We start from the raw sequence: 14400 nt of genomic DNA, 5'->3' as shown, positions 1-14400 counted from the left end.
TCCAAGGCAGGCGGATCCCCTGAGGTTGAAGGATCACCTGAGGTTGGGAGTTCGAGACCAGCCTGACCAACATGAAGAAACCCTATCTCTACTAAAAATACAAAATTAGCCGGGCATGGTGGCCCATGCCTGTAATCCCAGCTACTCAGAAAGCTGAGGCAGGAGAATCACTTGAACTTGGGAAGCGGAGGTTGCAGTGAGCCAAGATCAAGCCATTGCACTCCAGCCTGAGCAACAAGAGCAAAACTACATCTAAAAAAAAAAAAAGCTGACACAACATAAATATAAGTAGACAGTTTATTTGGGCCAAGCTTAAGTATTGTAACTTGAGAAGAAATATTCAAGATGCCTGGAATTTGCACTTTGATTAGCAGCAGTTACAAGTGGATTTGTGAAGGCAAAAAAAAAAAAAAAAAGGAGAGAGAGACACACAAACTTCTTTGTCAGAAATTCTGTTTAAATAAATAACTTTAATTATTGATTGACTGTACATTAAGGGTAAGGGTATAGAATATAGTGTCCAGTGTGACATTATTAGTTTAACTTACACCTACCTGTGGCAATAGAGAACAATGTCAAGAGATGAATACATAGTTGAAGGAAGGGAGAAAGATGTAATTGTGCTTTTATTTTAATGTCTCTCTGAGTTTTATAAGTAAAAAGACTTTCATTCCTCAAATAAAAGTTTTGGATTTTTTTTTTTTTTTTTCAAATTTCAAGACCTAGATTTAGAATTCAGAGCTGCAGATTTAGGTCCCGGATGGGTGGAGTAGCAGCAGTGGTTACCTGCAATTGTGAGCATTTTAGCGAGAGAAGGGAAAGAGAAGTGGAGATTCTCATGTCTCCATGTCTACTCAATGCACACTGTTACTCTGATTAGGTTTCTGGGCTCCATGGTCTCTGAATCAGTTTCAGTTCTGAAGATAAAAGAGTCATGGAATGAAGTAAAATGATTAATATCTGCCCTATAAAGTTTGTAGAAATCTGGTCTAGCCCCTCTAGAAGTGACTATAGAGGACTATAGACACCAAATAGACAGAGACACAATTCTGCCTGCATATTTAGGTGACAGCATGCACTTTAGAGCATAATTGTGAGTTGACTGGAAGACTAAGAGGGAAAGTCCCCTTTACAATAAAGCTTGGTTGGCACCTTATGTGTTTATGTCTGGTAATTCTAGACACTGTTTGGAAAATATAATTTTTTAAAAATTCTCTTCAGCCCCAGAGAAACCACAATAATGTAACAGACAGAAAATTGTTTCATTACACACTTAAATCTGAATGTCACATGTATTACAGTCAGTCTACTTAAGAGACTGAAAAGACAGAAAGACAGTTACCATAATTAGTTCACAAGTAGAAGAATTTACAGCACCATGCCATAGTTCATCCTAAATTCACCTGGTCATTGGGGAGGCCATCCATGTATGCTAACTGGTTATATTCAATTACAAAATAAGCTTTTCACATCTTCATGACAGAAGGTAGTTTGCAACTTGAAGCCAGGTAACTGCTTAAGGTAGACTTTCACTCTTCTACAAAAGTGATTGAAAAGGGTGCTGTCTTTTTGGCTACTTGCATTTTAAATCAGTGGCTCTCTACTCCCTGAAGACTGTGCTAGAGCACTCTTGCTTCCCCTCTTCTGGTGGCCAGTGTCCTCTTTTGTTTCGTACCACCTGCCACTGACATACAGCCCACAGCGCAGGGCTCACAGCTGGCAGCTCACATCTTAGGTGAATGCCAATTCCCACAGCAGCACTTTAGTGTCACATCAAAGAGTGAAGCCTGGCCAGGCATGGTGGCTCATGCCTGTTATCCTAGCACTTTGGGAGGCTGAGGCTGGCGGATCATGAGGTCAGGAGTTCGAGACCAGCCTGGCCAACATGGTGAAACCCCATCTCTACTAAAAATACAAAAAAAAAAAAAAAAATAGCTGGGCGTGGTGGAGGGCACCTGTAATTTCAGCTACTCGGAGGCTGAGGCAGAAGAATTGCTTCAACCCAGGAGGCAGAGGTTGCAGTGAGCTGAGATCGTGTCACTGCACTCCAGCCTGGGAGACAGGGCAAGACTGTCTCAAAAAAAAAAAAAAAAAAGAGCGAAGCCTGAGCTGCAGAAGGAGAGCCTGCAGGCCTCTTGGGTAGAATTGCACCTTCACAATAATGGTAAAGAGAGCATTGTTTAAGCCACAGTTTCTATTTATAATGGTTACATGGAAAAAATACTGCTGGATTTCCAGCATGCATCCAGATAAAGCTAGCTCCAAGAGTTCTCACTGTAATAGCCTGTCTTTCAGAGATATTATGGGATACCAATAGGGCTTCTAAAACAGATATACAAAGCATTCAAAAGAAAAACAGCTCTCACTCCAAGAAAGATTATATTGAGAAAAAAGGAAGTTAAAAGCCTCTTTAAAAAACCTGAGATTAGATATAAGATTGCTCAAGTCAGTCAGAAAATATTCCTCTAAAAAGAATTTCTCTCTAAATACCCAAAGTGCATAGCTACTCTCAGCATGAGTAACATGAGTACTATGAAGAAAGGGGGCATATCATCAGTGGAATTTTAAAAGTTTTTATTCATCTCTGCTGCGCTCATCTAGCCATTGAAGGCAAAATCTATATTGAAATGTATTTGACAACTTCCACCAGTACTTTTGATAAAAAATTAAAATATGACTGTGATAATATAATGGAATATATGTGAGCCTACAACATAGCTTACTAGAGAGGTATTACAGTTTTGGGATGGCCACATCACTTGCCTTTATTTGTCCTGTAATAGCAGCATTCCAATTTGTGAAATGAAAGACACTAACATTATGCTTACTTATAATTATCCCTATTGGTTAAATTAATAAGCCTATCAGACTAACATCTACTGTAACAATTTGGTAGTAAATTTTCTTTGGATATTAGACATAAATATGTAAGTATGAATAATTTTAATGTACTACTCATAATGTATGTGGAATTTTTAAACATTTTCTTTAACTATAATTCAGCTCAAAAACTACATTTCAAAAGTATGAATCACAATATTAAAATAGCTATTTAAGGAATTCATTTAAAGTAAATATTATGGCTTTATTCATACTATTGTAGAAAATACTAGTGAATGTGTTTGAATGAGGTTGTCTACAAACACTGCATAACTATGCTAATTGTACTGAAGTAATAAATAGAAACCAAGGTATGACAACAGACTCCACTGTTCAGTTTATAAACTGAATTTTTTTTTGTTGTTTGTTTGCTTGTATATTTTATTTTATTTTATTTTTGAGATAGAGTTTTGCTTTTTTTGCCCAGGCTGGAGTGCAATGACATGATCTCAGCTTACCACAACCTCCGCCTCCCAGGTTCAAGCAACTATCCTGCCTCAGCCTCCCAAATACCTGGGATTACAGGCATGCACCACCACACCCTTCTAATTTTGTATTTTTAATAGAGATGGGGTTTCTCCATGTTGGTCAGGATGGACTCGAACTCCCAACCTCAGGTGATCTGCCCACCTCAACCTCCCAAAATCCTGGGATTACAGGCATGAGCCACCACGTCTGGCCATAAACTGAACTCTTTTTGCTTTTGTAGTATAAATACTTCAGCCTGCAAACGATCACCATGGATAATCAGGTTTCTGTCAAACAACTTACTCAGTATCTTTTAATCTTTATAATTCAGCCTGCAAACGATCACCATGGATAATTAGGTTTCTGTCAAACAACTTACTCAGTATCTTTTAATCTTTATAATTCTGTACTGCTAAATTTTGTCTATTTTTATGCTCAACTTTTGTGTGCTCTTGGAATGAGCTTTACTCTGAACAAATCTGTGTCAACTTTAAAAGACTATCATAAGAATAATCTTTTGCCAAAGCAAAAAAAGAGCAATTAATCTCAGGTCCCAGATAAAGACAATCCTGAGTCAAAAAAAATGACAAAAGTTTTATTTTGCTGTTAATATGATTTACATATATCTCAAAAAAACAGGGATAAAAATCTACACACAATCTAAATGTTTTAAGAGAAGAGATTTTAGTAAGATATTTTCTCTTATCTTAATGTGGACCAAGCCTCTTATTTCTAATTTATATTTTGTTTTACAACAGACAGGTCCATCACGTGTGCTTGAACTCTTGGACATCTGAATTTTGCACACTGCGTGCACACGTAAGAATGCTTGTGGGAGAAAAAGCAGAAGAGAGAAAGGTGTTGTATAAAATTCATGGGTTCACATGAATAAAGCAAGTTCTTAGAGACCTATAAAGAGTTTTAGATTATGACACAATAATAGTGGGAGACTACAACATCCCACAGGCACTAACAGACAGATAACTGAAGAAGCCAATTAACAAAACATTAGGAACTAAAGTCTACACTTGACCAAATAGTCCTAATAGACATCTACAGAAGTCTTCATCTAAAAATAACATAACACACATTGTTCTCATCACCATGTGGCACATACTCAAAAACTGACCACACAATCAGAAATAGAATAATCCTCAGCAAATTCAAAAAACTCAAAATTATACAAAACAAACACATAGACCACAGCTGAACAGAAATATAGTTCAATAAAAATAAAACAACTGATACAATTACATAAAAATTAAACAACCTGCACTTGAATAACTTTTTGGTAAATAATGAAATTAAGGCAGAAACCAAGAAGTTATTTTAAACAAATAAGAACAAAAAAAACAGGCCAGGCATGGTGGCTCATACGTGTAATCCCAGCACTCTGGGAGGCTGAGGCAGGCAGATCACATGAGGTCAGGAGTTTGAGACCAGCCTGGCCAACATGGTGAAATCCTGTCTCTACTAAAATCACAAAAATTAGGCGGGCATGGTGGCACATGCCTGTAATCCCAACTACTTGAAAGGCTGAGGAAGGAGAATGCTTGAACCCAAGAGGCGGAGGTTGCTGTGAATTGAGACTGTGCCATTGCATTCAGCCTGGACAACAAGAGTAAAACTCCATCTTAAAAAAAAAAAAAAAAAAAAAAAGTAAAAAACAACACATCAGAATCTCTGCAATATAGCTAAGATAACGTTAAAGGGAAATTTATAGCATTTAATGCTCAAATTAAAAAGTTAGAAAGATCTTCATTTTACAACCTGATATAATCAATAAAAGAATGAAAGAAGCAAGAGAAAATCAATCCCTAAGCTAGCAGCAGACAAGAAATAACCAAAATCAGAACTAAACTGAGATTTAGACATAAAAACTTTACAAAATATCAAAAAATCCAGGAATTAAATCTATGAAAAAATAAATAAACCACTAACTAGATAAGGAAGAAGGACCCAAATAAACACAATTAGAAATAACAAAAGAGACATTACCACTGACCCCACAAAAATATCTTGAAATGTACTATGAACACCTCTGTGCACACAAACAAGACAATCTAGAAAAAATGAAAAAAGTATTGAATGCATCCTTCCAAGAATTAACAAAAAAGAAATGAAACCCCTAAATAGATGAATAAGAAGCTCAAAAATTGAATTAGTAATAAATAGCCTACCAACCAAACAAAGCCAAGGACCAGACAGATTCACCGCTGAATTCTATCAGATGTACAAAAAAGTGCTGATTATTATTTCTACAGAAACTATTTTAAGCAATTAAGAAAAAGTAACTTGTTTTCAACTCATTATATAAGAACAGCACTATTCTGATACCAAAACCTGGCAAAGATAAAACAAACAAAAAAAAATTCAGGCCAATATCTTTGAACATTGATGCAAAAATCTTCAACAAAATACTGACAAACCAAATCCAGCAGCATATCAAAAAGCTAACCCAGTATGATCAAGTAGAATTTATTCTGGGAGTGTAAGGTTGGTTCAACATACACAAATCAATAAATGTGATTCATCATATAAACAAAACTAGACAGAAACCACAAGATTATCACAATAGATGCAGAAAAAGCTTTTGATAAAATTTAACATCTTTCATGTTAAAAACCCTCAACAACCTAGCCATTGAAGGTACATACTTTAAAATAATAAGTTATCTATATGACAAACCATCAGCCAACATACTGAATGGACAAAACCTGGAAGTGGACGGGTGCAGTGGCTCATGCCTGTAATTCCAGCAACTTGGGAGGCCAAGGCAGGTGGATCCCCTGAGGTCAGGATTTTGAGATCAACCTGGCTAACATGGCAAAACCCTGTCTCCACTAAAAATATAAAAATTAGCCAGGTGTGATGGCAGGTGCCTGTAATCCCAGCTACTTGAGAGGCTGAGCAAAGAGAATCACTTGAACCCAGAAGGTGGAGGCTGCAGAGCGCCGAGATTGTGCCACTGCACTCCAGCCTGGGAGACAAAGTGAGACTCTATCTCAAAAAGAAAAAAAAAAAACAAAACCCGAAGCATTCCTCTTTGGAAACTGGCACAAGGCAAAGATGCCTTCTCTCAACACTACTATTCAACATAAAATTGGAAGTACTTGTCAGAGTAATTAGGCAAAAGATAAAAATAAAAGGCATTTGGCCAGGTAAGGTGACTCACGCCTGTAATCCCAGCACTTTGGGAGGCCAAGGTGGGTGGCTCACGAGATCAGAAGTTCGAGACCAGCCTGGCCAATATGGTGAAACCCCACCTCTACTAAAAATACAAAAATTAACCAGGCGCAGTGGCGGATGCCTGTAATCCCAGCTACTCAGGAGGCTGAGGCAAGAGAATCACTTGAACCTGGGAGGTGGAGTTTGTGGTGAGCCAAGACTGCCACTTCACTCCAGCCTGGGCAAAGAGCAAGACTCCATCTCAAAAAAATAAAAATAAAAATAAATAAAAGGCATTTAAACAGGAAGAGAGGAAGTCAAACTATCCCTGTTTGCAGACAACATAATTCTCCATCTGGAAAACCATATAGTCTTCATAGAAAAGCTCTTTAACTTACAAACAACTGCAGTATCATTTCAGGATACGAAATAAGTGTACAAAAATTAGTAGCGTCCCTGTAAATCAACAACATCCAAGCCAAATACGAATCATAAACACAATCCCTTCACAACTGCCACAAAAAGAATAAAATATCTACGAATACCAGGAAGGTGAAAGATCTCTATAAGAATTGCAAAACAATGCTTAAAGAAGTCAGAAATGGCACAAATGGAAAACAACTTTATGCTCATAAATAGAAAAGATCAATATCCTAAAAATGATCATACTGCCCCCAAAAATTTACAGATTTAATGCTATTCTAATCAAATGACCAAAATATTTTTAAAAGAACTAAAAAAAAAAAAAATTGTAAAATTCATATAAAACCAAAGAGTCTGAATAGCCAAGGTAATCTCATAAGCAAAAACAGCAAAGCTGAAGGCATTATATTACCTGTCTTCAAATTATACTACAGAGCTGCAGTAAACAAAGCAACATGGAACTGGTACAAAAACAAACTCATAGACCAATGCAACAGAATAGACAGTCCAGAAATAATGTCACACACCTACAACCATCTGATCTTTAACAAAGGTGACAATAGAAATGTGGAAACAATTCCCTATGTAATAAATGGTGGTGGAATAACTAGCAAGCACTATGTAGAAGATTGAAACTGGACCCCTTTATTACACCATATACAAAAATCAACTCAAGATTAAAGACTGAAATGTTTGTTTTAACATTATAAAAAACCCTGGAAGATAACTTAGGAAATGTCATTCTAGACAGAGAATCTAGCAGAGAATTCATAATGAAGATACAAAAAGCAACTGCAAAAAAAACAAAAATTGACAAATTGGACCTAATTAAACTAAAGAGCTTCTTCACAGCAAAGGAAACTATCAACACAGAAAACAGACAACCAACAGAATAATAGGAAATATTTACAAACTATGCTTCTAACAAAGGTCTAATGTCCAGAATCCATGAAAATCTTAAACAAGTTTACAAGAAAAAAAAGACCTCACTAAAAAGCAGACAAAAAACTTGAAAAAGATGCTTTTCAAAAGAAGACAAACATGTGGCTAACACACATATAATAAAATGCCTATCAATAATTATTGGAGAAATGCAAAGAAAAACCACGAGATACCATCTCATGCCAGTGAGAACGGCTATTAAAAAGCAAAAAAAAAATGATGTCAAGGTTGCAGAGAAAAGGGAACGCTTATACACTGCTGTTAAAGTGTACATTAATTCAACCATTGTAAAAAGCAGTGTGGCAATTTCTCACAGAACTAAAAACAGAATTACCATTTCATCAAGCAACCTAATAATTGGGTATATACCCAAAGAAATATAAATTATTCTGTCATAAACACACATGCACAAGGGTGTTCACTACAGCACTATTCACAATAGCAAAGACATGGAATCAACTTGAATGCCTATCAATGGTAGACTGAATAAAGAAAATATGGTATGATCAGGCACAATGGCTCATGCCTGTAATCCCAGCACTCTGAGAGGCCAAGGCAGGTGGATTGCCTGAGCTCAGGAGTTTGAGACCAGCCTGAGCAACATGGAAAAATCCCATCTCTAAAAAAATACAAAAACAAAAATTACCTAGGTGTGGTGGTGCATGCCTGTAGTCCCAGGTACGTGGAAGGCTGAGGTACAAGAGGATTGCTTGGCCCAGCGTGATGGCTCACACCTGTAATCCCAGCACTTTGGGAGGCCGAGGGGGGGGGGGTGGATCACCTGAGGTCAGGAGTTCAAGACCAGCCTGGCCAACATGATAAAACCCCATCTCTACTAAAAATACAAAAATTAGCTGGGCATGGTGGTGGTGGGTGCCTGTAATCCCAGCTATTCGAGAGGCTAAGGCAGGAGAATTGCTTGAACCCAGGAGGTGTAGGTTGAGGTGAGCCGAGATCGCCCACTGCACTCCACTCAGGGCAACAACATCAAAATTCCATTTAAAAAAAAAAAAAAGGCCAGGCACAGTGGCTCATGCCTGTAATCCCAGCACTTTGGGAGGCCGAGGTGGGTGGATCACGAGGTCAAGAGATCGAGACCATCCTGGCCAACATGGTGAAATCCTGTTTCTACTAAAAATACAAAAAATTAGCTGGGCGTGGTAGCGGGCACCTGTAGTTCCAGCTGCTCGAGAGGCTGAGAATGGCGTGAACCCGGGAGACAGAGCTTGCAGTGAGCTGAGATTGCGCCTCTGCACTCCAGCTTGGCCAACAGAGCGAGACTCCATCTCAAAAAAAAAAAAAAATTAATCACATAGGAACACTTCTAGGAGGTACCAAGTTTCATCACATAAAATTTAGCATTAAACTCAAAAATCAAAATAACAGGATATAGGGCTGGGCGCAGTGGCTCACACCTGTAATCCCAGCACTATGGGAGGCTGAGGTGGGCAGATCACTTGAGGTCAGGAGTTCGAGACCAGCCTGGCCAACATGGTGAAACCCCATCTCTACTAAAAATACAAAAACTAGCCAGGTGTGGTAGCACAGGCCTGCAGTCTCAGCTACTCCAGAGGCTGAGGAAGGAGAATCACTTGAACCTGGGAATTGGAGGTTGCAGTGAGCTAAGATTGCACCATTGCACTCCAGCCTGGGTGTCGCAGTGCAACTCTTTATCTCAAAAAACAATCAAACACACAAAAAAACACAGGATATAGAACAAAGATGTTCACTACCAAGAATTTACCCTGCTAAAAAAAGGAATTGAAGTTTTCAGGAATCTATTTAACTCATCAATTATCTATCACATTGTTTTGTGGAAATGTATTCATTGTCTACAGCTGAAATTGAAGAGAGATTTTTTTTTTTCTTTATTTTTTTCCTTGGTAGCTACCATTCCAAAAGCTAGATGGAATTCTGTTTGAAATCACTCAGCCATAGGCCAAGCACGGTGGTTGATGCCTGTAATCCCAGCACTTTGGGAGGCCCAGGCGGGCGGATCACCCGAGGTCAGGAGTTTAAGACCAGCCTAACATGGTGAAACCCTGTCTCTACTAAAAATACAAAAATTAGCTAGGTGTGGTGGTGTGTGCCTGAAATCCCAGCTACGCAGGAGGCTGAGGCAGGAGAATTGCTTGAACCCGGGAGGCAGAAGTTGCAGTGAGCCAAAGTGGCGCCATTGCACTCCAGCCTGGGTGACAGAGTGAGACTCTGTCTCAAAAGAAAAAAAAAAAAAAAAATCACTCCTCCATAAAAAAAAACATGTCCGAGAAACTTCCTAAACTCACTCTGAGAAAGAAAAAGGTAAATGAAAATGTTCAACAAATAAAATATATTATTAGATATTAATGTTTTTGAAACTCACCTCTTTTATGCCCTTTGTAAATATTTTCTTACCTTTCAAGCTCTACTAATAAAATGCAATACACAGTTAAAAAACTGAGGTGAGCTGGGCACAATGGCTCACGCCTGTAATCTCAGCACTTTGGAAGGCTCAGGCAGGTGAGTCACTTGAGGCCAGAAGTTTGAGAACAGCCTAGCTAACATGGTGAAACTCTGTCTCTACTAAAACTACAGAAACTAGCTGAGTGTGGTGGTGCACACCTGTAGTCCCAGCTACTTGGGAGGCTGAGGCATGAGAATCACCTGAACTCAAGACCTGGAGGTTGCAGGGGACCGAGATGGTACCACTGCGCTCCAGCCTGGGTGACAGAGGGAAACTGTCTCAAGACAACGAAAACAAGCCTTAGGTCAAAATAAGTGAAAAAACCTTTTCAAGACACAGATTTGTCTTAATCATGTGTCAAGTCAGGCCATCCAATTACTTGAGAGACTGTCCCACCCCATCCTACTCACTAAAGTGCTCAATAACCCCCTCTCAGGAGACTCTGAACTATGCCCCAGTGAGTGCCTCAGGCGCATTTTACTCTGCAAGTTCTTACACCATCTCACTGGGGTCAGTTTTTTGCGGTTTGTTTTTGTTTTTGAAATGGAGTCTCACTCTGTCACCCAAGCTGGAGTGCAGTGGCGTGATATCCACTCACTGCAACCTCCGCCTCTGAGGTTCAACTGATTCTCCTGCCTTAGCCTCCTGAGTAGCTGCGATTACAGGCCTGTACCACTACACCCAGCTTTTTTTTTTTTTCGTATTTTTAGTAGAGATGGGGTTTCACCATGTTGGCCAGCTGGTCTCAAACTCCTGACTTCGTGATCCACCCTCCTTGGCCTCCCAAAGTGTAGGGATTACAGGCATGAGCCACCATGCCTGGCCCTGGTTTTTGTTTTGTTTTGTTTTCTAGAAATTTTTTACTATTTTTCTGTTCTCTAAAGGAAACCAGGAGGCAGAAATTATTTGTTTTCTCCTCAATACTAGTATCTGATTGACTGACCAGCAATGTGTCTTTAAGAAATGAAAGCTGGGTTGGGTGAAGACAATATTAATGTCTCATAAAATTAGCTTTAAAAAAAAAGTGCACTAGGAAATGCCTTTTAGACTCAGGGCATCCACCTGCGCACTTGGGATGCTACACTCAATACCTCAGATTTTCCTATGAGAGAATATGACCCAGAAGCTGATATTTACTAGACACTCTAAGCAGACATAGCCATGGTGGGTATCTTAGTTTATCCCAATACAGTACTGAAACCCAGGTCCAAGAAAACCGAATGGTGACTGAAGACACATCACACTATAGTTTCCAAAAGGAAAACTTGACCCAAAAACATTCTGATAAGATATCTGTGACTAGGGAAGATAGAATAAAAAAAAACGCAGAGATATTTCACAATACAGTGTCAGGAGATTATTCTTTGCTTTCTTCTCATAGGAAATATTTACAAAAAGAAAACAAATCTTTTTAAATGTGCCATCAAATGCTTTGTCAAAAAATGATTGATTGGCCGGGTGCAGTGGCTCACGCCTGTAATCCCAGCTCTTTCGGAGGCCAAGGCGGGCGTATCACCCGAGGTCGGGAGTTTGAGACCAGCCTGACCAACATGGAGAAACCCTGTCTTTACTAAAAACACAAAGTTAGCCAGGCATGGTGGCACATGCCTATAATCCCAGTTACTAGGGAGGCTGAGGCAGGAGAATCGCTTAAACCTGGGAGGCGGAGGTTGCGGTGAGCCGAGATCGTGCCATTGCACTCCAGCCTGGGCAACAAGAGTGAAACTGTCTCAAAAAAAAAAAAAAAAAAAGATTAATTGGCCACGCGAGATGGCTCACGTCTGTAATACCAGCTCTTGGGGAGGCTGATGCAGGCGGATCGCTTGAGGCTAGGAGTTTGAAACCAGCCTGGACAACGTAGTGAAGCCCGGTCTCTACTAAAAATACAAAAATTAGCCAGGCGTGGGGGCGGGCGCCTATAATTCCAGCTACTTGGGCGACTGAGACAAGAGAATAATTTGATCCCATAAGGCAGAGGTTGCAGTGAGCCTAAATCACACCACTGCACCACTGCACTCCATCCGGGGTGACCGAGCAAGCCTCTGTCTCAAAAATTAAAATAAATAAATAAATAAAAATTAAAACAGGTATCAAAATCTACCCTAAAGGACAAATAGATGATAAAGTGAATTAGGGAGGGGACATTGGCATTTGGGAACGTCAGACAAAACGGGAAATTTAGTATTTTCCTGCAAGCCAGAGTTAGGCTGGAGGAATAGGGGATGAGGGGTGGACTTGAGGTCCTGCTTGGGATACATGTGAAAATTTCAGGAAAAAAGCAGTCCCCTGCGGAGTGTGAAAATAATTAAGTGGCAGGCAATTAGATTGAGGTGGCTCTAGTCCCCGGATTTCTACTTCTAAAAACAAAATCTAAACTCAAGAGCATTTTTTGGTAAATTACTACATTAGCGGGAACAAAATTCTTGCTTAACTAAGAATAAGCTGACAATTAAGCTCTGATTACATAACCAGGATATTCCCAACTTGAATGTAAAAATTAAGAAACGAGGCTGGGCACGGTGGCTCACGCCTGTAATCCTAGCACTTTCGGAGGCCAAGGTGGGTGGATCACCTGAGGTCAGGAGTTGGAGACCAGCCTGGCCAACATGGTAAAACCCCGTCTCTACTAAAAATAAAAAAATTGTGGTGGCGGGCGCCTGTAGTCCCAGCTACTAGGGAGGCTGAGGCAGGAGAACCGCTTGAACCCAAGAGGCGGAGGTTGCAGTGAGTCGAGATCACACCACTGCACTCCAGCCTGAGCAAAAAAGTGAGACTCTGTCTCAAAAAAAAGAAAAAAAAAAAGACAACCTAGATTACTGTACCTAGCCAATTATTGAATTTGGTTTTCTTTATCATGAACCTTGTAACAATCTTTTCTTCAGGCCCCTTCCATGGACCACAAAAGTACAAACCACAGCTGGGTGTGGTACAATTTTTGAATCATTCTTTTATTAAAGTATTTAATATTTTTGCAGTGACGCCCATAAATTTTTAATGGGAAAAAAGAGGGCCTGGGAACCCCACAGACCAAAGCTCTTCCCGTTCATGAACCCGCAACCCGAGTCAGGATTCTCCCCTGACGACCCTCCCCGGGTCCCTGAACAATCTGGGAGAGACGCGGGGCTGCGGGTCCACAGCTGCCCAGAGAGGGCTCCAGGCCAGGGCACAGTCACTGCGCAGGGAAGAAACAGGACTCCTTGGGGTCTGGCTGTCAGTGCAGCCGCCATCTTATTTCTGAAGGGGACTGAGGTCGAGCTGGGCGCAGATTGTGGAGCTGACTGGGGGGAGGCCTGAGTCCCGCCACAGCCGCTTCCCACCAGTTCCAACCAGCCCCCTCCCCTCTCTCGGGATGTCAGACTGGCATTCTCACCATTTCTAGGCTTCTAGGGGGTCCTGGCATCTTAGCTGTGGATCTCCAATACCTGCTGGTAACAGCGCCACAGAGGCTGGGCCTCTAGGAGCAGAGGACACAGAGCAGTGAAGACAGACCTGGGACTCCGGCGACAGCGAGAGACAAAGGCCCCGCCATATCCCGGAAGCCGCTTTGTCCAGTCCAGCTGTGTGCCTGATTGGACAGTTCCCAGCTCAACGTCCCTAGTTGGATAACGTTTAAGGCCCCGCCTACTCAGACCCTGAGTGATAGAAGATGTGATCACACCCTAGGCTGAAGAAAGAGTGACAGCCTAAGCTGCAGCCTTATCGGGCAGGGCTTCCTCCCTGAGCTGAGCCAGGCCCACCCCAGAGCATGGGAAAATTCTATATCTTTTTTGCTCTCTCTCTTTTTCAATGTATTCAAAATGTGAACAAACATATTTTATGTATATTAATAATACATATAATTTTTGTTCAAGAGAAAATCAACTTTTACTTTAGTAATAATGTATTATCAGCACTAAAGCTAATTTGATAAACTGTTATAAGTAAATCCATCAGCTGGGCGCGGTGGCTCACGCCTGTAATCCCAGCACTTTCGATGGCCAAGGCGGGCGGATCACATTAGGTCATGTGTTCGAGACCAGCCTGACTATCATGGTGAAACCTCATCTCTACTAAAAATACAAAATTAGCTGGGCGTA

At 40.4% G+C, this 14400-nt stretch overlaps 1 protein-coding gene across 20 annotated transcripts in view; it reads right to left on the bottom strand.

Annotated features, from left to right (window-relative positions):
• ZNF254 (zinc finger protein 254) overlaps positions 1–14400 on the bottom strand; it is a 93570-nt gene that overhangs the window by 24012 nt on the left and 55158 nt on the right. For 3 of the 20 annotated variants that reach the window (XM_063801464.1, XM_063801466.1, XM_009440999.5), the window contains exon 1: positions 13695–13874. The exons of 13 other annotated variants lie outside the window; for them this stretch is intronic. Coding sequence is in view for 2 of the 7 variants with exons in the window: in XM_009440999.5 (XP_009439274.1) it covers positions 13695–13724 (30 nt within the window). In the remaining 5 variants the exon portion in view is untranslated. Of the gene's footprint in view, positions 1–9052; positions 9168–13694; positions 13896–14400 lie in introns of those variants that run through there. 4 more of the 20 variants (XM_063801468.1, XM_063801472.1, XM_063801465.1 and 1 more) reach the window with 3 other exon arrangements.

The sequence above is a fragment of the Pan troglodytes genome, chromosome 20, assembly GCF_028858775.2.
Source record: "Pan troglodytes isolate AG18354 chromosome 20, NHGRI_mPanTro3-v2.0_pri, whole genome shotgun sequence".
Taxonomy (NCBI): Eukaryota; Metazoa; Chordata; class Mammalia; order Primates; family Hominidae; genus Pan; species Pan troglodytes.
This window is presented reverse-complemented; position numbering and strand designations above follow the sequence as displayed.